Raw genomic sequence first — 23,028 nt, forward strand, 5'->3', positions numbered from 1 at the left:
AGGGAAAAACTCCCAGCACCAGTGCATGGGGCAAGCTCACACACCTAACATACAATGGACTTGAGCAAGCACTCGAAAAAGAACTGTTGTTCTTGTATATTGGTTAAGAACAAACTTGTTTTCCATCTACAAGGTAGCCTTTTGCTGGACTAAATGGAATCCTGTGCAGAAAACTTTGATGGTACACTTGAATGACTATTGCTAAGTTATTCCATACACACAACCTCAAAAAATCTTATTAACTCTATAACAGATAAATATTCAGAAGGTAATAGGTAACAGTGTTACCAGCTTAAAATAAGGAAGTTTTGCACAATAAATCAAACAACATAGAAAGCACTATCATAGCCTGTATAAATTCTAGTACAATATAAAAACCAAAAGAGAGGGTGGCAATCAAAGCTATTATACAGCTGAGTGAGAGTGGGCTTCAAGGGGATATATCTATCTAATAGGACACCAGGGAATATGAGCTACTCGATAGGACACCACGTTTCGTCTGTTGTGTACTGCATTTTAACAGGATAGTTTCTGAGCCATAATTGGGTTTGATGTAATGTTTATCCATTAACTAGAAGAAAAGCTGAGAAGCTGAAGTGCTATGTTAGTTGCTAACATAGGAGTTCGGGGAAGAAGTAGACTGGAAGTTTGGGGAGAAGGAAGGTTTGAGTGCAAACAGGAGGGAACATGAAAAGGACATCATTTCCCCCACTCTTCCCATTTTTCTTACGATCCTGATGCCTCTCTCAATGTGAATGCTTTAAAATAGTTACGCTGAATCAGCCCAGTCTAGTAGGGACAAAAAGATGTTCCCAGACTAAAGACCTTCAGTGACTCGTGTGGAATAAGCTAGTACTCTGCATCAAGTTTCTAGCAGACAGCTACACACCTCACAAAAATAACTTCCTGTAATTAGCCCTCTTGTTAGCATGCGCAGCAGAAATACCAAACAATGAATGGGCCATAGAGACCACACCCCTGCTAGGTTAGGGCTGTGACAAAGGAGATGTCATGTTCCAGATTTGTCAACCTGGCGCCTCTTGCAAACAGTATATTTAATAAAAATATATTTTAAAAATATTTTTAAAAGTGTTACTTTCTTATGCTGAACATTCTGTGGATTCAAGCTATCTGCCTAATTAATGAATCAGTCTCTCTCTTCTAGATAACAATGAAATTAATACCCCAATTAACCATTGTCTGTGTAACCTCTACATTTTGTGTGTTACAATGGCAAAAAGCCAGCCATCACCTACAATTACGCAGCTTTGAGGGCACCATCAATACTGCTACTATAGAAATAAGCACCTAAACACTCAAATCTATTAAAGGAGCATTTCCAGGTCAAATTAAGCTGAAAATTCAGTTTGTAAAACCCTTTTGACATATTCTCCACTGTTTTGCACCTTGTGTCATCATATACACCTGAGCAAACTGAGTGCAAAATGCCACTATCCTGATTTAGCAGTGTTATACGACCACTCTGCACTCGCTTTTCACAGGTGAAAATGACAGCTAAAGATACAAGAGACACAACACAGGTGAGGTAATATCTTTTATTGGGCCAATTTCTGCTGGTGAGAGAGAAGCTTTTGAGTCACACAGAGCTCTGCTTCAGATAAAAGATATGAGATAGAGGAGACTCAGCCCAAATTACGATAATGACGATGATTTTTTGGTTTGTTTCTTTAAACCTCTGATCATATATAAATGTTTCCATGACTCCACTTTTTAAAATTGCAACTTTAAAAAAAAAAAAAAATATTCTGTACTGTTGCAAACACAAATACTCCAGCATTGTATTAGGGCACAAGACCAGGGAAGTTTCACTGGCTGGGAAGAAAAACTATGACTAAAAGTTAGACTGATCAGTCTGCCCAAGCTAAGTGAAGTGCAAAATAGGAAACAAACAGTAAAAAAGGTTAAAAGTATATTCTTATTCTTTCTTGCCATGTCTCTATTTGGGATCTTTTATAGCCCTCTTCTAAAACTCATGATAGTACACCTGGCTGTCATGCAAATTGGTCTCTCTAAGGTCCAGTAATATCCAGCTCATGTACAGAGTCTTTGGTCTCCCCCCTGAATGTCTTCTATCCACAATCAATGCAATGGCCATCCTACCAATATAACTCCCAGGTCTCCACTAGACATGTCCTTATCAACGTAGCCTTCAATTGGGGTAACCTGCATTAGGCCCCTCACAATCTCATTTCTTTTTGTCCAACCATTTGACCATCCCAACATCTTCATCTCCAGGGCCAGTGCAAGGATGTTTCGCGCCCTAGGCAAAACTTCCACCTTGCGTCCCCCCACCCCCCTGTCCCCCCGCGGCAGCTCCCCCTGCCTCTGCCCTGAGGTGCCTCCCCTACGGCAGCTACCTCCCTCCACTCTGAGGCGCCCCTCTTATGGCAGCTCACCCCTCCGCCCTGAGGCACCCCTTCCACCCCAGCTCATCCCTGCTCCATGCACGAACATGAGCACCCCTACCACACCATCGCTGCTTCATTTCTCCTGCCTCCCAGGCTTGCAGCGCCTAAGCTGATTGGCGCCGCAAGCCTGGGAGGTAGGAGAACTGAAGCGGCCACGGCGTGCTCGGGGAGGAGGCGCGGCACGGGTGAGCTGGGGTGAGGAGTTCCCCTGCGTGCCCCTCCCCCCTTACTTGCTGAAGGCAGCCCTTCCTGCGCACTCCTGCCCCAGCTCCCTCTGCTTAAATGCCGGTGGCGACCAGGGTGACCAAAGATCTGGGGGCCGCGGTCACTGCTGAAGAAATCGCGCCCCCCAAATCCCAGCGCCCAGGGGCAACCGCCCAGGTCGCCTAAATGGTTGCACCGGACCTGTTCATCTCCATAGTGGGGAATATACCACTTTCTTTTCTTGTGGCTGGCTAAGTCTCCGTCCCATACGTTAGGAGGGGCCAAATTACAGTTTTATGCATTCTAGCCTTTAACTTTATTGCTATATTTTTATAAAGGAGAACTGGTGTTAGCTCCTACAATTTGCACCATGTAGCTTTGGTACAATGCTGAGCATCACTCAGGAGGACACCACTGTCAACAACCACTAATCCTAGAAATTTAAATTTTTTCACTCTTCTAAGCTCTCTGCCCGTAGTATCTTTTGGGGGTGGGTCCTCCTCCCGCAGTCAGAATAGCATTAATCTTATCAACATTCACTCTAAGTGCTGCCTACTCAAAACTGTGCTGCAAATTTTCAGAATTGGTCTGCAGGGTCTCACAATGTTTTGTTCATGCCACTAAGCCATCAACAAACAGGATTTCCAAGGTGGCTCCCTTTGTACACTCTCATTTAGCACATCTAAGACAACTGTAAACAAAAAATGCTGATTCCTGGTGCAGGACAACATTTACTGGAAATTCTCTGCATAGCCCCATTTGGTTTTGACTACGGTAGTCGCGCCATCACACCTAACCCAGATAAAATGAATACCTCCTTCTAGCACATCTGTCCATCACAAACTCTGATGATCTTGGTACATGATCACACATCTTCTCTAAGTCCACAAAGACTATGCCCAGTTGCCATCTCTTTTTGCTGAACTTCATGAGAATTTGTAAAGCAAATATGGCATCAATTTTACTTCTTCCTGGCCTAAGTCCATATTGACCCTTCCAAATTTCGACTGTTCTGTGCAACTGCTTTTCAATAATCTTCTCCCATACTTTCTAAGCATGTGATGTCAGCTGAATTGAGTAATAATTAGCAGTGTAATATCTCCTTTATCTTTAAAAATGGGCAACATGTAGCTTTTACACATTTCATTAGACATTTTCCTCTTTCTTATGAATATAATTCAACAGACTTGTAAAATACATGACACTTTCCCTTCCCAATGACTTCAAGCCCATCCACCAGTACTACTTCTGGCCCAGCTTCCGCCTTTTTCATACTCCTAATGTGCCTCCCAAGCCTCTTCCTCCTGCATGCAATCTTTTAGGCCCAAGTTTGGCTTATGTGTTCTTAGTTCCTCCCTTCATCACTCTTTCAAAATAACCACCCCAGACTTTACTGATTGATTCACCATTTGTTTGAAATATACCATGTTCATTTCTAATATACATAAACTGGTTCACATCCCTCATCATTTTCTCTCTTGCCTTAATGAGTTTGCAGATTGTTTTTTCTCTCTCGTATCCTAGTCAGTTATCACACGCATAAATGTTATCTGTCGTAACACTTCTTTTAGCTTCCTTTTTTGCCTTCATATACACCATCCTATCACTGTTCAAGCCACTGGCCTGCTGTTTTTTTCTTTTTCTTTTCAACAGATTCTTTGTTTTGATGATTCCATCACAGAAAGTGTTCCTTCTTATCCTTTTCGGCACTGATTCCATCACTCCTACGACTCCTTGTGCCATGTCCAGCAATATTAACTTTAGTTTGTACCAGTTATCTTCCACACATCCCTGTGTGTTGTCCAGAAGTCTATAGATTACTGCTTGTTCAAAGATTTTTTCCATTCCCATCTTTAAGTTTCCACCACTTCGGCCTTTCCAGCGCCCAACAGTTCAGATGTTTCTGAGGTCTCTGCATTCTGAAGTCCATAATAAGTCTGTGCTGGTTCACAATGCACTTGCCAGGTATTACCTTACAACTGATTATTCATGAGCTATTGCTTCTTCTTGTCAACCAGAAATCAATTTGGGACTTGTGTCTCTCACTGGCATACCTTATAATGTTACTTTCCCTCTTCTGAAAGTGTGTGTTAGCAATCACCAGACAAGTCTGTAGGGCCATTTCCCCCTTGGAATTTCTGGTTCCAATGCCGTGCCTTTCATGGCCTGTTTCATACCCAGTCTTTGCAGTTATAACATGTGTACTTAGATCTGCTTGATAATTATCTTCTCATTGGGTGATATGTTTCCAGTAAGGCACATCAACTGATTCGAAAACTCCACATTTACCTTTTGATCCCTCTCCTAACTGTGGTGCCTATCCACTTAATATATGGGCATATCAGCTCAGTTTAATACTCAACTCATCAGCCAGTCTGACATTATGGTAAACTCTACCAAATGCCTCTGCATGGTTTCATCCAGAATAACTCCAACACCATTAAAAGCACATCAGATTTTAAAAATTCTTTTGAATTTAATAATATAAGGTGATATTAATACAAAGAGACAATTACGTTTTAGTACTTGTTTTTAAAATTGGGCAGTGTCCCTGTAATATCAAACCTACTGAAAAAACTTTAGGAGAGGGAAAGAAAATCAGTAGTTGTCTACTGAAAGACAACAACACTGGGAGGGAAAGAAATCGGATATTCTTATCAGAAGGAGGGAGCATTTCATGAGCTTTGAAGAAGGGCATGAGTCTCAAAGCAACCCCCACTCTTTTCCAATTATGGTCGCTCTTAGCCATTGGTAATTGAGATGCTTTGTATACTCCTGTCCACGTGCTTAATATTTATGCATCTCACTCTGCCAACATCATTCCTCCTAGTTGAAGGGTCAATAAGAGGCAGTCTTAGGAGAACATGGCACCTTTCATCTCTAAGTTATTAGTTCACATCCGGCTGAGGACAAGCACATAGGCAAAGATATTTCAGCCTGTCAGAGAAGTACCACCTGCTTACGTATAACAGCCACAAACCTGGAGCTGATATGAAGCCAGGTACTTACATCAGTACATGCGTATAAGTGGTGATTCTGGGAGTGCATTTACATAGTAGGCAACTTTCCTGTTAGGAATAGGTTAAGTTTAATAAAACTATCTAGCCATTAAAATAAATGAAAATGTCAAGTAATTTATCCTCATTTTTGTTATTGTTGTTGTTATATTTGGAGATGAGAGAGGGGAAGAGAATGTCTTCAGCTTCTACCCTGACCACAGTTAAAGCCCTTATTCAGCAAAGTATTTAAACACATGCCTACTTTTAAACCCACACTTAAATCCTTTGCTAAATAGGAATGGGATTACTCACATATTTAAAATTAAGCGTGTACTCAAGTACAGATACCTAGAAGAGTTCCCATCTCAGAGGCACTACTGAAAGCATCTCATCGGGAAACAGCACAGACTTTACCACTTATGTATTTTAGATCAAGGATTGCAAAATGCTCACAAAACATCTTTTTTTTCCTGTTAGTTGGGCCTGGGTCAGTATGAACTTGGAAATTACATCTATTTTCTGACAAGAACCACACTTTGTCCTGCCTCTCTGTGCACTGATTTACATCTTCACATGCTGAGCCACCTGGCTATTATCAGAACATTTTAAGGAAGGGTAATACTCTCCCTATGATCCCTTAGCTGCACTGATGACTTTATTAATAATAGAGAAGGGAAGAAACCTACCAGACAGTGATAACACCACAGATGCAGAACTGACTCAAATGAAAATCCTGCAAAGTTTTCTGGGAGAAATTAGTGACTGTTTAAGCTCTGAATCTCTCCTTTCTCTCGTAAGCATCCAAAAATAAGAGACAGAAAAAAAAAAAAAGGATATTCCTTGTGGGTCTTTTCATCCTTCTTACCTACTTCTTTCTTTATGGTGCCACACTCATGACTGGCTGCTGAGAGATTCCACATGTGGACCTGGATTACTATACTGCATTCTATTTGGAAACATCAGCTAGCGTAAAATGCAGCTGTCCTCTTACACAGCCAAATTACTGCCAGGAAGCAGGTGACCCCTACATTCCAGAGTGAACTGGCTCTTCGTGTATAATCTACACAGCGACTGGGAGACAATCACATGCTAGCTGTGCTCGAGTGAGCTTCCTAAAAACAGCAGTATGGCCATGGTGGCACACACAGCTGCTTGAGCTAACCACCCGCCTACATACTCAGAGGGCTGGGCAGATTCATACTCCTGCAGCTAGCCCAGGGAGCTGCCTGTGCCACCCCAGCCACACTGCTATTTTTAGCACACTGGGCTGTACAAAGCTAGCATGTTTGTTTACCCATGTTGGGAAGCACATTCCTTTAGAGGTCAACTCTCCCTTTGCTTGATAATATGGCCACTGAGGTTAGCTGAGGCTCTCAAGCTAACAGTGGCCAGAATTAAACATAAAAGGGCTACTGGCAAACCATTCTCAATGAAGGGACCTCGAATCTGGAATTTGCTCCCACCAATGCTCTAAGAGACCGCTGGTTTCAAGGCCAGCCTATTTTCCTAGCCGTTTTCAGAAGGGGATGGATCATTATTTGGTCGCTGATTTGTATCCTGCAAATGAGAGAGACACATTTAAAATGTCTAGTAAATAGACAGATACTTAGCAAATGTGGATGAGCTCCAGTAATGGAGAATCCTGATGGGATGTTTTGGAAAATATTACTGCCTCAGGCAATAGATTACTCCATTTTCACTAGGAGAGAGGCAAACTTTATTCTGCAAACCTTATTTATAGATAAAACAAAGGTGCACAGAGGTGATTTACGACTTATTCTTCACACTCCCAGTAAGATCTCACTTTGTTTTAGTGTGCTGTCTGTTCTAATCCAGTTCTATCTTTCACTCTTGAAGAATCTGTGCTCACACCTCTCATATCAAGAGATGATGCAGGGACCAGTTAACATAAGAAAGCAACAACTCTCCAGGAGTTCTGAGAAAGAAAATGTTAAGGCTGTTTTCATGAAGAACTGCAACAGCTCAAAAAAGGAAAAAAGTTTTTTTCATAAATAGGGAAGAACCAAGGGATGGAGAGAGAGGAATCGTGGGATTTTTTTAAAATCTGAGCACTTCCCAGAATTCCACAGGTTTCCGCTAAGCATCCCACAACACACACAGAAAAATCCAAGAACACATACAGCTCAGCAGCAAAGCAAAAAAGGACCATAGGATAACATCAAAGAACACAACACACTTAGTACACATCAAGCCCACGCCACGTACCCAGTGGATATGTCTACACAGCAAGCGGCAGTGAGTCTCCAAGCCCAGGTCAACAGACTCAGGCTGATGGGACTTGCGTTATCTCACTAAAAATAGCTGTGCGGATGCTGGGGCTGGAGCTTGGACTCTGAAGCCTATCCTCTAGGCTTCAATGCCCAAGTCACAACATCTACACAACTATTTTTAATCACAGTAAGATGAGCCCAAGTCTGTTGACCTGTGTGCACGTTATTAGTACGGCTTGCATATTGCATGCCAACTAGTGTCAATTCAATGCAAATTAACCCCACCATGTACACAAGGCCTTAATCCTCTTTGAGGCAGAGACTGTCTTTTTTGTATTATTTGTTTTAACACAAAGGGGTCCTGGTCCACAACTAAGGTTCGTAGGCACTACAGTAGTACAAATAATAATATATCCACACGTTATGTCCTCACTAGTCAGGCTAAGAGGGGTATTCAGTATCTTGTTGCTGAAGCTAAGTAAACTTTGAGGAAATAATAGGGATAACAGGAATTCAGATCATATTGGTAGCATAACTGAAATTTGGTCTTTTACTTTCACAGGTGAACTACAAGGCCATCACAAGGCCTCTTGTCTTAGGTCAGAATCACTTTCCAGGGAAAAACAGTAACACTAGAGGGATACTGTCAAAAATCTAAGGACTGAGAACTTTTAGTTTTGACTGATGTAATTTTCTTGACTGCATCCTGTCTTTCTTGACTATCCTGTTATATTTCTAACCATCTAAACACTTACGAGAGTTTCACCTTATTTCATGGTTAACTAACCACATTATAGGATTGATCCATTTATTCCAACTTTAATACAGTATACAGACAGGAGGTGTGTGGGTATCAGAGAATTAGGGGGATTGAACATTGTCACAGAATGATTCATGTATCAAAAGATCACTTGGGAAAGCGGGTGTAACGCCCACCTCTATGACCCCATATTATTCTCAGATGATGGGTATTAAATGAAAGCTAAATGCAGAACTTCTTTTCCCCCTCTCTCTCTACTTTAACATGGTGTTGATAGAAAATTTTGAAACTTGTGAGATGGAAGATTCAATTCAATGACTTCAGCACCATATATCACAAGACTGACTTTCAGCTTTGAGAATTATTCTCCCCCATCTCCTAAAACAACAACAACAGTAGTAGCAGTAATAATAATGGAGAATGAAGACATTATGCCCAACAACATGCACTGGTGTTTAATAACATTAACACAATACATGGCATTGGGCAACTGAATGCAGATTTAAAAGGAGTCTAAAAATTCAGAGCAGAAAAGGAAAGTTAATGACAGAAGAGCTTAAGATGACAAGATATCAAGATAATAAAAATGGATAACAATATAGATTAAGTGTGCAACTGGTTAAAACCTTTTCTCCTGCTTTAACAAACATTCCACTCAAAGCAAACAGACTAAATAAGTGTTATCAGCTTTGGCTTTCGAAATTAGAGCTCTCAATATACTGGTATCAAAAATAACTTCTAGTCCTCCAAAACATTCTTGTAAAGCACTTCAATAAAAAAAAATGTGAAAACACATATACACGATTGGTCACTTGGGACTAGTCACTATGTCTTCACAAACCTCTAAATTTGTTTTTAAACACACAGTTCATTTCAACCCAGACCTTCAGGGATACATATCTTTTCCATAAAAGATGATATTTTATTCTATAGAATCAGCACGGCTTGTTTTAAGCAAAAACTGGTAGAGAATAATATTTAACAGAAAGAAAAACAAAAAACATCACCCAAACTCCCAATATCAGCTTTCCACTGGGGGATCTGGCACTTGTGCAAGGAAAAACTTCTTCACTTGCGTTTGCATAAGGTTTAACTCTAACATTGTTACAAAAAATGAGGTGACAACTGTAAACAGACGACTGTGCAACAAAAATAGAAATGAGAATATAACATGACTATTGCATTTCCCATAAACCTAGAGGTCCTGCCCAACTCTTTCCAGCAACAAAGACAAAAATAAAGAGTTAACAACAAAAACTGCACCTAATTGCAAAGAACAGGACTTGGATTCATGTTATTCAAATAATTATGCACAATACAGGCAAGGATGCTGCAGGGGATGGAAAGCCAACACAGGAACTCAGAAAAATTATTCTTACTGTGTCAAAAGCTGATGCAGCTTCTGATAGCCCCGCTCTGAGGCTAAGCTCACAGGTGTAGCCCCTTCGTTGTTGCGGATGCAAAGAGCTCCTCTTCCACCTGGCTGCTGTAGCAGAAACCATGTCAACCTCAGAAGGCCCAGCCTCACTGCAAAATGCAACAATGTCTCCCGGGGGCTACTCTCTGGGAAGAAAGAAAAAAGAAAATGAAACGTGCAGATTATGGATTAGATGAATGCCACTTCCCCACATCCTAGCTACTGGAGTTGAGCCACACTGATGCAAAATACAGTACAATGGTTGGCACAAAACTAGCAGTCTCTCAGAGCCAAAAAGCCAGGCAACCCAAACACTGAAGCACCTGGAAAAACATATGCAAAGGCTGGCTGTTCACATTCAGGAGAGGCTGGCACTTCAGAGCGAGGGGATCACCACAGCGCAGGGTCCTACCAAATTCACGGCCATAAAAAAGGCGTCACGGACCATGAAATCTGGTCTTCCCCGTGAAATCTGGTCTTTTATGTGCTTTTACCCTATACTGTTATGGGGGAGACCAGCATTTCTCCAATTGGGAGTCCTGACCGAAGAGGGAATTGCAGGAGTGTTGCAAGGTTCTTTCAGGGGAGGTCACGGTATTGCCACCCTTACTTCTGCGCTGCCTTCAGATCTGGGCAGCTGGAGAGGGGCAGCTATTGGTCGGGCACCCAGATCTAAAGGCAGCGCCCCGCCAGCAGCAGTGCAGAAGTAAGAGTAGCAATGCCATATCATGCCACCCTCGCTTCTGCACTGCTGCCTTCAGAGCTGAGTGGCTGGAGAATGGCGGCTGCTTACCAAGGGCCCAGAGCTGCAGGCAGCAGCACAGAAGCAAGGGTGGCAATACCATACTATGTCATCCTTATTTTTGCACTGCTGCTGGCAGTGACTCTGTCTTCAGAGCTGGGTTCCTGGACAGCAGCTGCTGCTCTCCAGCTGCCCTGCTCTGAACGCAGCGCCACGGCCAGCAGCAACACCACAGTAAGGGCAGCAGTACCGCAATCCCTCTACAATAACTTTGCGACTCTCTCAAAACTCCTTTATAGGTCAGGACCCTACAATTACAACACTGTGAAATTTCAGATTTAAATAGCTGAAATCATGAAATTTACTATTTTTAAATTCCTATGACTGAAACTGACCAAAATGGACCATGAATTTGGTAGGGCCCTGCCACAGTAATTTTAATGGAAGTTGTGAGTGCTCAAGACCTCTCAGGATCAGACCTACTGCAGAAGCCAATGAGAAAGGGTGCAGTTCCTACATGGGCTTGATATGTGGACTATTTAACTATCTCTAAATAGAAGCTCAGTAAGTTCAAGTAGGCTGTGTTTGTCTGTAGTTGCTGGTACTTTTCTCCCACAAAAGACTGAATTATCTTTCTGGCACTGCCAAATTTGGTGTTTAATAACACAGATTCTCCCTAGGCACAGCAAAAATGCTAAACTGAAGACATAAATCTGGAGCAGCTATAAAAAGAGGACAGTCTACACTTTCTCAAAGAAAGTAAAAAGTGAGGACTTTATTTTTCTAATTTGATTAGGCCTTAGACAAGCTTTTAGGGTGCCCATCTCAGCAGACACAGCATTACACAGAAGCTGTATAATTCTGAGTAGCAGCATTTGTAAGATGGGTGTACTCCTCCCACCCTCCCCTCCCCCCCCGCCTTTTACATTTAACAATCATGGTCTTATAATTTGATTTAAAATAACACTGTCTAAGCTTTCATCTCTGAGAAATAAACCCTTATTCAAAGAACTGAAGCCCTAGAACCTTGCTCTGAACAGTAACAACCAGAAATGAGTTCCAGATGCATTGCGAAATACAGCAGTGTTTCCCAAACTTGGAACGCCAGTTCTGTAGGAAAAGTCTCTGGCGGATCGGGCCAGTTTGTTTACCTGCTGCATCCGCAGGTCCAGCCGATCGCGGCTCCCACTGGCTGCAGTTCGCTGCTCCAGGCCAATGGGAGCTGCTGGAAGCGGTGCAGGCCGAGGGACGTACTGGCTGCTGCTTCCAGCAGCTCCCATTGGCAAATCGCGGCCAGCGGGAGCAGCCATCAGCCGAACCTGCGGACGTTGCAGGTAAACAAACCGGCCCAGTCCACCAGGGGCTCTCTCTGCACAAGCGGCATCCCAAGTTTGGGAAACACTGAAATACAGTATTTGGAGATCAAAGCATTTGTGATATCTGTACTCAGAACATGGACATTTGGATTTTAAAATCTGCAAGAAGAGGGAAAAAAAAACAACTTAAAGATTTGTTCTTGAAAATTAACAAAGGGTTTCAGCATTGATTGGCGTAGCTTTAAAAGGCACCCTTTAGACTGCAGTAAGCCAAACACGTGAATAGATTCAGCGAAACACCCTGAATATTGTAGTAAAAATGTATAGGCTTATTAATATCGTGAACAACTAAACCAACAGATCAGGTTATAATGTGAGTGCATATACTTCTAAGATTTAATCAGGTAATTTCTCTCAAGCACATTTTTGAAGGATGCCACAGTACAAACTGCTAATTCCTTTGTTCAGCTGGGTTTTAAGGGACATCATTAAGGTGTTTAGTCAAAAAACAAAACAAAACAGCCATGCCTCTGCTTTTTGCCACGTAGCTTTTGCTGAGTTTCTTGGCTGGCTCAGCTCCTGCAGAGCCTAATCTGTATTCAAGTACCAAAAGCTTCCTGGCACAGTCTACCATACAACTTCAAATTAGGGCTTTGCCAACCTGCTTTCTCCCTACCCCCTTGCCCCCACACCCACTACACACCACCCCAATCCCAGCCTCCTCCTGATTAAAAGAAAATCACACCCTGCCAAATATATGAGCATGTGTGAATGGTGGTTCCATCTGATTAGAGAAAGGACATAACCGAGCTTGCTCAGACAAAATACTTGTAGCCTGTGAAAGAGCGAAGAGAGGAACATTAGTAGAACATGCTACAGCATGGCACTTTATAGATGAATGGGAAGACAAGGTATCTTAGTAAGTCAGGAAAAAAAAAGATGGCCGACTGTACAGGAAGGGAAATGGGGCCTGAGGAGACAGTAGAAAAGTTGCTGTGGGAGGAACTTTTCCAGAGAGGAGAACAGTAGATTCAAAAATGATCTTCCTAGGGGCTTGTCTACACATAAATATTGTACCTCTTTAACTGCACTAGTATACTAAAGCAAAACAACCCTCCTATTGTGGATGCAGTTACAGTGGTATAAAATCATACGAGTATAGCTTATTCCTGTGCCGAATTGGGACATCTATGCTATGTCTCTGAAGACAGTTTTTAATCACATTTTTTTTTAAACAGGTAAAATTTTCAAACACACCTATGTGATTTAGGAGCCCAAGTCCCATTTTAAAAAATGACAGTCTTCATCCATGCTTAAGTCTGATTTGAAAATTGTACCCAACTTATTACAATACAAACAGCAAGTCATATAGAAGATCTTAGATTTGTGTGTTTCCTGTGTTTGGATACTACCCTTACACGTAAGGATCCATACATGCTACACTAATGCCTCTGAGTACCAACATGAGAGAGTGTAGTCTTTTACCAGAAGAGATGGCACTTGCCATGTCGAGCACATTAAACAAAAAAACCTCACCATCCAGCCTCAGAGTCTAAGGATCTGACTACTATGTGAACTGGCATCAAGCCATCCTAAGACAGACAAGTATTAATGATGGCAGCCAAGAGACAAAGTACTGTACACGCAACAACTGTGAGAGCTCAGGGCAGGAGTCTGAGCTGAACACATTTTCAGCGACAGACAATACAGAACTTACATGGCTAGTGTTAAAAGGGATGTGCCATCTGTGAACTGGATTAACTTTCCAAAATAAAAATGCATCTGTCACTGTGATGGCTGCTCAAAGCAAGTTTATAGCCTATTTGCATCAGACCTTGGGAGGAATGGGGAAAAAGGGGCAAAGTAAAAATGAAGCTATTTCTCCTTTTTTGTTTTTTTGCCTACCAACAGGGGAATCTTAAGGCACTGGACTTTAGAAATTCAGGCAGAGGTTTGTTTGAACAGGTTGGCATGGTGCAGAATGAGCATCCCAAGCATGGAAGAGTTACGCAGCCTTTAGCATGGATTAGCTGTAGCTGTTTTCCATCATAAATGGCTGAAAGCAGAAATGTAGCAGGGGTCTGCAGAATCACCAAGCAGCCCATAAAGTGGTAACACAAAGCCCTTTGCAATTAGAGAATTACAGAAATAAAGTACATGCAATACTGGGAGGTCAAGACTATTTTGTTCCTTCTATGTCTCCTAGTAATAGGCAAGGTTTAAAACATATGATTACTGCCCCATAATGAAAGAGTACTTTAATCCAGCTGGCAATGAATGCAAGATTTTAGAGTGCAAGGGGTTTTTTTGTTTTGTTTTTGGCAGTTGTGGCAGATAAATAAGCAGGCAGTTAAGCTGGGTAACTAAGGATCAACTTTCCACGGAAAACTGTCAAACTCACTTTGTTAACGGACAGGATTAAGGTTTAAGGTGCTTTTAACCAGCAACAAATAGCCACTGAGGAAGAAAAAGCATGATTATGACAGATCTGAGAATATACACAGTGTTCCCTGAGCCAGGGGCTTCATTTTTAATGAACTTGATTGAAAGGAGGGGGAAAAAAAAAACAAACCACGCTTCCCATGAAGAGGTACAGAGTGAGTGATTGTGGAACTCCCCATCAAATCTGGCTTCCACCCCTGCACTCCTCCCTCTGTGGAAACTACCCTCTCACCCAGCTCAAACCTCACACCTCAGTGGGAGAGGGAAATGGAAACATGTTATCATCACAGATTAGTAAGTCCCAGATGACCACCTGAACTGGCAACTTTAGAAGAGGAGGGTCAAGACAGAGGGATGTTGTGCCTTAAAGTGTTGATAGATGAAACACCCACTCAGCTGAAAATAATTGATTTGTGGGTAATTTTTTTTTAAACTGTGATTTTCAAAGCAGTGTATGGGACTGAAATGCCTCAGTTCCTACTTATTTTAAAGGGAATTGGGAATGGCTTTGATATCTCAGTTACAGAATCTCTTTTTGAGGAGTAGGTTTGGGATGGATGGACTAGGGGGCAGAGACCACTTGTACAAAAAATAATTTTATTTCGCTTGCAACTTTCCAGCCCCTCACTTTCTCCTCCCATTGCTGAAGATATCTTGCATTTTGTTCTGAAAAACGTTTTCCTTCACTGTCCAGGTTCTCATTGGTTTGAAATGGTAAGACCACATGCACAATGCCATGCTGTTGACACAAGAAAGATGACCTATTACACGCAGTTATTTTACTGCAACATACAACAAAAGCGGAATGTGAGGGAGTGGACTGCAAATTAATATGAAAGTCTGTAGTTAAAGCTCAAGCATTACTGGTAGCTACTCCAGAGAAATGAGTGAAGGGAAACTATCAAAACATGTGGAAGATGGATAGATTTAAGCCTCTGAACCTGAAATTACAATATGAACAGCGACCACTGATCCAGAAAGCCCACCGTCCCCTTCAACCACTACCAACATCCATTTTACCGCTGCCACAACAATATTCTGTCTTCTGCAGTGTAGTGGTATCACCAGAGAGACTTCTCTCATCTCAGCTTGAGAAAGGATTGTACAGGCATAATCAAGACAAGCATATCAGTAAGACCTCTTCCTTTTTTGTGGGAATAAGGTTAGGATGATTTCAGTCCATCAAGTCCCATTCCAATTTCTACCCCTAATCCACATGATTGCTTCTTGCTTTGAATCAGGCAATGCCACCAGCACATACTTGGCTGATGCAAATGTAACAGTACAGAGAGGTGCACTGTGTTTGCATATTATCTCCTTTTAATTTCTATTGATGGCTGAATTTATTCTTATCAGGATAATGCCATTCATACAGCAATAGGTATAATCTATTCTGGAAATAGCTATATTCCAACCATTTGCTTTTGCATAATCCAACAAAAGACATTTAAATCTGGTAACCTTTTATTAAAGCTTTACTTTGAGTACATTCACACAGAAGATTGACTCAGCAAGTCCTATAAAATTTATCTTGCTGGTCACATTAACCACACCTCTTTTATGCACTTGGACAAGGGTCAGTTGCTTCTAAATGATTCTCATTATTCTAGCCTTGTAACATTCCTCTCTCTCTTTTCCCCATATCATCTTCATACGCTCGTCTCTTCTGATTTTTCTTTCCCTCTAGTATTTAAAAACAAAAGCTTTTAGAAGGGTATCTCCTTGCCACTCTGACACGAATGTTGCATTATGCGCTTACGTGATTTAGGACAGTCATATAGTGGTGATTTTGTATGCCTGGTTATCAAAAACTTAATGCAATTCTAGTCAAACAAATTATTTAGATAATTTCAGATGATGCACAGAATGAGTAAGAGTTAAAGTATCTTGTTCTAGATTTTCCCCTCCTTCCTAGCTATCTCACAGCATCAGTCTGTGCATTTTTCTTAAGAAAATATTGCAAATGAATGTTTATCATGCAGAGTGCCTGGAAAGTGATACAAATTCTTGAAGTCAATGGGACTTAAGCACGTACCTAAAGTTAAAACATGTTCAAGTGTTTTGTCAAATAAGTACAGGCTTTGAGTCAGCAGTCCACAACCAGGGTCCAGTGTTCTGTAGTTTATAAAGAGGAACGTTGTCTGGCTCTCAGAATTGTTTCTCCTTATCCTCTCAGTGAGGAGTTACCTTGTCTCAGTGCTGTTTGGTAACCACAAGGAATCTCCAGAAGTATTACGAATCTATTGAAGGTACTACTGCAAGTACGATATTGAAAGAAGTCAATATGAAAATATCCCTCATTTGTCAGACTTTAACTATAGGGTTGGATCTTTGTTATTAGTTTACTACATGTCGGAATGGAAAGAAAACCTTTAATATTGCGAAAAATCTTTGCCCATATAGCTTACAAGAAATGTATTTGATAGAAACAAGAATCAAACATAGAAGGCTGCACCTAAATTGCTTGTAAACTTCCTGAATCAAGCAGAGTGCAGCGAGAAGGGGAGGGAATCAATTCATTTACTGATCTACTCAACATCAGATGGTCTGGCTGTGAGTCTGTTTCTTTGCACTTCCTTCACTACCAGAGAGCAGGCTGTCTAGTGCTTACACAACTCTTACCAATTCACAGCTGGCAAGGCTGATGTCAGGAGAATAGTCTGCATTCTGAGATGGAAGCCCATTTGGTGGGGGGCAGAAGTAGAATTGTGATTGTAAAAATGAACCATTTTGCAAGAACATGACCAACTCATGCTCAAAACTTACACAGATTGTACATTAACAGTCCTTCTCCTACTTTCTAATTGGTTCTGCAGGCTATAGCTTAGAGGCAAGTTATTGTGCCACCTTTTCTCAAGAATATAGTACTGACTTGAGCATGAAACATGATTACACCTTTTAAGAGCATTTGTCATGAGGAAAGGCTAAAGAGATTGATTTTTTTATAAACGCTAGAGAAAAAAACACTTTGCAGGTGATCAAACTGTAGCATTCAAAATTACTGAAAGGATTATTGCTAAATATCTCATCCTGATGAAGCAGGATCAGAAATCAGAGGAGAAATCTAGGAACAAATCAGAAATTTGGACAGGAACACTGCCTTAAATAAGAGTGGACATTAGGAATATGTTACAAGATAAGGCCATTGATAAACAATTTAGAGTTGCACTGAAAACTTTTGTAATAAGGAAGACTTCAGAGCAGACTTCCTCTGTTTCTCCTACAACTGCTATTGATATAATTAACAATACTTAGTTATACGGCAGTATCTACAGTTCCCAATCAGGTTCCATGGTCCATTGTGCGAGGTGCTGAACAAAACCTATGAAGACATAATCCTTCCCCCCTCCCCAAAAAAGGTTTTACAATCAAAGGCCTTAATCCTGAAAAAGACTTGACTCTCCCTCCCCCTGCAGCGCTTTATGCACTGTGAATAGTGCCCCACTAAAGCAGTGAGGCTACTCATGGTGCATAAAGCTAAACATGTGCAGGATCAGGGGCTAAGGGGCTGATCCATAGCCTACTGAAGTCAAAGGCAGTCTTTTTGTTCACTTTAAAGGGCACTGGATCAGGGCCTAAGCAAGCTTGTAACTGCAGGTTGGGTTTTTGGGATTTCGTATTAGTGATGTGATAGATCAGGGATCAGCAACCTTTGGCATGCAGCCCATCAGGAAAAGCCCCTGGCAGACTGGGACAGTTTGTTTATCTGCTGCATCCATAAGTTCAGCTGATCACAGCTCCCACTGGGCATGGTTCACCGTCCCAGGCCAATGGGGGCTGAGGGAAGCGGCGCGGGCCGAGGGATGTGCTGACTGCCACTTCCCGCAGCCCCCATTGGCCTGGAACAGCGAACCACGGCCAGTGGGAGCTGCAATCGGCTGAACCTACAGACGCTGCAGGTAAACAAAACGGGCCCGGCCCACCAGCGGATTTCCCTGGTGGGCTGTGGGCCAAAGGTTGCCGATCTCTGTGCTAGATATACATAACATACTAAAAACGCAATTAATTTAAAAAAACCCAACATTTTATTTAAGTGTTTCTTTAACCTAATGTCTGGAATAGTGATTGATGTATTAAATTAAATTGTGCTCCTCGATATATTTTGTTCTGGGGCTGTAAGGTTTTTAATTTTATCATATAGTTTGGGGGGGGTTGTATTATTTTAAAAAACTAATACAGCATTTAAAAAAAAATAAGAATGGGTTAATTTGCAATATTTTCAGATGATATGCATAATTTATGTATAATTAATGTGTAATCTTTTTAATCAAATTTTTAAGTTAACCTATGGTGGAGAAAGATAGAAAGAGTGATCAAAAGAAAGGTGAGTGATGGATAAAAGAGGAGAGGCCAGGCTGAAATAAATTAAAATTACTTTCTTTTTTGGGCTAAGTGAATTTCTCCAGTGCAATCATCTCCAGTGAGATAAAATGGGTACATATTCCATCTTTTAAAAAAAAATCTTCCACTGGAACAGTTTCAAATCTCCAATGGCCACTGCAAAATCCATACTTTAAATAATCCTATTAGAGGTGTTTGTTACCTGCAACTGAGAAAGATTTTTTTTAAAGATCTGGTTGTATGGGAAAGCACACTTTTGGCCTTGAATAACGGGAAGCTCCCAGAGAATGCAGAACCTAACTTGGCAAAAATGAAAGACCAGTGGGAAAACCATTCACTAATCCTTAAAAAGTCTCTCTCTCTCATATTTAAGTAGTCAAACATGCTGACATGCTAGGGAAAAGAAACTAACAAAATACAGGAAAGAAAAATAATTTAAGATTATGAAGCACTTTAGAATGTGTACATATTTACTGCTCAGTTTTTTGAATGTGCATATACTTCTTTAAGATCACACAGAATGTAAATGCTATGGTGTGTTACCACTGCTGGGGAGGGTGGTCCAAGTTTAAGCACTAACGCAGAGGTAGGCAACTGATTTTCAGTGGTACCCACACTGCCCAGGTCCTGGCCACTGTCCTGCAGGCTCTGCATTTTAATTTAATTTTAAATGAAGCTTCTTTAACATTTTAAAAACATTATTTACTTTACATGCAACTATAATTTAGTTATATATTATAGACTTGTAGAAAGAGATCTTCTAAAAACGTTAACATCTATGACCGGCACGTGAAACCATAAATTAGAGTGAATAAATGAAGACTTGGCACACCACTCCTGAGAGGTTGCTGACCCCCGCACTAACACTTATGCAAAAGATTAGCTGAAAAATTTTGACCAGCTATAATTGGGCGTCACTCTTCAGTGACCTTTCTGTCTCCTCTGGGAGTGGTGGTGATGAGCTCCATGACACTCTCCTTAGTTCCAAAGACAGTTGCACCTCAGGCCAATGAAAGAGGGAGGAGCACAGTGAAGAGAAGAGTTGAAATAGGGAATTCTCAACAGACAACCCTACCATCTAAAAACAAGCAAAGAACTTTACTGGATTGAGAGGCCAATATCCAAAGTCTACCTCTATAGAAATGCTCAGTTACTGCATCACTTCCTTAATTGCTCTTAGTAGGAAGTATGAATCATTTCATTCTTTTGTCTATCTTTAGACACAATCAGGAAGTATCAGATTATAGAATCATCTCTGAATTAGAGACATGTCCTCTGAAATGGCTACAGTTAAGAGTTGGTTGATGCTTTTATCAGTCCTTCTTTCCAGGGGCTTAAGCAAACGAACAAACAAAAACCAAAAACACTGGTAGCATCCAACAACCACTAGTCCAAATTCACATAAAAAAAATCCTTTTTCTTTTGTACTGCATCTACGTTAAAGGCACAGCTTCTTAGACAAAAGGCTAGTTACGGAGGGATCAAAGACAGGCAAGCAAGCAATAAACTGCCTTTAAACAGTTAAGTGAGGGGAGGACTCATCACAAGGGAATGCTTGTGTGACTCAATATAAGTGTAGCCATCTATTTGTGGCTGCTAAACACATTTAATCCCATTACATAAAACTCATTTATTCATCTATATTATCTCAGGTTAACAAAGATCATTCCCATCCATTTCCCAGAGGACACCTCTCAGAAAGGTCCCTTTACACTGCTGGCCACCAGGAGCTCCTCTCTTTTTACTTGAGGTTGTAACAGGCACTCCACAGGTGCCATTCAGCCCTGAATGTTCATGGCTTTCTGACACAATCATTTTTCTTAAGCAGAACAATTTAAATGCTCTGGGCCTGATTTTCACAAGTGCTGAATTCTCACGAATGAAAGTGAAGTCAAAGAGAGAGACTGGTGTCTGAAAATTAGGCCCTAAGTCACCAATGATTCAAACATGATTTTTGACTGTCTGGCTAAGACCACTGTTAAATGTACTGTCTGTTAAATGTACTTCATTATTGACACAGCAGCATGTAAATGCATGTGTTAGCATTATCTTTAAACTGAGAGGGGGATAAAAAAAATCTCGCAAAACCACAATAAGAATGTAGGAGCTATGCAAGTAGAGGAAAAAAACGGCAGCACTGCTTGTTTACCTACTTGTAAATGAATGACTCAATGGTTGAATTTTAATGTGGAAACCACCAAATGTGGACAAAAGTGTGAACATTTACTGACCTTGGTTCAATTGCCTGCCCAGGCATACATGTTTATAATAAAACCAAACAGTGGTCAACTATTCACAGAAAGACACGAGAGCAGCACCCGCAAAACACTACAGAAAACCATGCAGTGCGAGAACAAAGTTGCCATGATAGTCTGCACAGAACAATTCATGTTCCACCACACGCAAAAGGTTCATTGCCTCCCCCAACCCTCTCCCCCTTCTTTTTTTTTTTTTTTTTAAGAGATGGGAATTCATGTAGTAATATAGTACAGATCTCACAATCACGTTCTCTGTGTGCAGGCATATGCCGTAAATCACTACAAAAAATATAATGCACTGTGAATCTGCATGTGACACCCAATGAGCACAGGGCTCCACGCAGGTGTACTTGTCGTAAACATGTAGGTCTTCGTAGTTCTGTTTCAATATTTGGCAAGGACTCTATAGCTCTGTCTATGCTGCACGCTCTCTGCAGATGAAGGTGTGCAGAAGTGCCTATATCCTCCATCGTCCACATTCAAAGCCATTAAACCCACACCTAGTAAGCAACTACATTCCGAGCTGGTGAGCTTGTCTAGAGTGTGAATGGGTGTGTGGGTTAAGCGATGACCTGCCCACCTACAAGCCTGCTTTGCAGTGTAGAGGTAGCAAAGGTGCGAATACCTGGGCTCAAGCCTTACCAGTTCTTACCAGTCATTGCCATAATTTCCCACGCCCATGCCCTTATCTTCTGGGCCTTCTACACTTGCCCTCTATGCTCTGGAAGCTGCCTCAGCATTTAACCCTTCATTTTCCACATACCAGGCTCCACTTTCTTATCATGCTCTGAACAGCTGAGCACAGCATGGAATATGCCTTGCACCCTGCATGCTGCTAGCTAGCCAGAGGATCATACCAGGGTACCAGTTACACTGAGTACCCAGAGGAGTATGTTTTAACATGACTTTGGACCAGATTTGATATTTATGTATAAGCCTTCCAGTCATCACTGTAATACTGGTACACACGCTCCCCATATAAAAACAGAACACACTGTGCATGATATTAAAACACTGGATCACTGAAGCCAATTTGTGCTCTTTTATTATAAAGGAGGTAAAGACAAGCACTAGACTGTGTGCCAAGAAAAGAAGACACAGCCCTGCTCCAAACTCAGTGGATACGCATGAGGTTTTGGGGAAAGTTGCACAAGGGCATCTTCAGCATGGCTAAAGCTCAAAGCCCAGGTCCTTGATCTATCTGCTGGAGAATCTCCTCACACATCAGAGGAACTCTCCACAACAGAAACATTGCAACACATGCAGTGATCCTCTCTCTCTCATACATACACACATTACTCAGTTGCTACTAGTTCTCACCATTAAGCGTCTGGTCTGTTCCCAACACATTCCATTCTGCTGGCAGTTTCAGATGCCGAAATGCCAAAACCACTTTCTCATCCAGAAAATCCGCATCCCCAGAGGGAGGCCTTGACCGGTCCAGGAATCTTGTGAAGTTCAGTGCTTGCTGGTTTCCAGCGCAGGTTGCTAGGAACTGAGCTGCATCATAGGCCTCATCCTGAATGAACTGAAAACTTTCCTCTGCCACCACTAGAACAGGAAGCCCTTCCTTGGCAGCGCAAAGTGCCACCTTCACTGTCTCACAGCAGTCATGGCCTGTAAAATAAAACCAAGAATATGAACATAATTGTAATGGAGAAGAGAAATAACTAAGCTAAAGCAACATGGGCTGGACACTGATCATTCCATTAGTATATACACACCCACACGTGGCATCCCTTGACACATTACCTTTTGCGTATAAAGGAAAACACCATATGGCAAAAAGTGCTCAGTGATGCCTCCTGCATGAGAGCCCACTCACTCTCTTATCTAGTGATCATATTACAGCCTTCTTGTTAGTGGGCTAACTTCAGCCACCAAGAGAC

The 23,028-nt window shown here is 41.5% G+C and overlaps 1 protein-coding gene across 3 annotated transcripts in view; it reads right to left on the reverse strand.

Annotated features, from left to right (window-relative positions):
* AKAP13 (A-kinase anchoring protein 13) overlaps positions 1 to 23,028 on the reverse strand; it is a 343,718-nt gene that overhangs the window by 177,846 nt on the left and 142,844 nt on the right. For all 3 annotated transcript variants that reach the window (XM_050967379.1, XM_050967378.1, XM_050967380.1), the window contains 2 exons: positions 22,460 to 22,756; positions 10,003 to 10,186 (listed from right to left, as the gene is read on the reverse strand). In XM_050967379.1, the coding sequence (XP_050823336.1) occupies positions 10,003 to 10,186; positions 22,460 to 22,756 (481 nt within the window). The remainder of the gene's footprint in view (positions 1 to 10,002; positions 10,187 to 22,459; positions 22,757 to 23,028) is intronic.

Source organism: Gopherus flavomarginatus, chromosome 9 (assembly GCF_025201925.1).
Source record: "Gopherus flavomarginatus isolate rGopFla2 chromosome 9, rGopFla2.mat.asm, whole genome shotgun sequence".
Classification (NCBI taxonomy): Eukaryota; Metazoa; Chordata; order Testudines; family Testudinidae; genus Gopherus; species Gopherus flavomarginatus.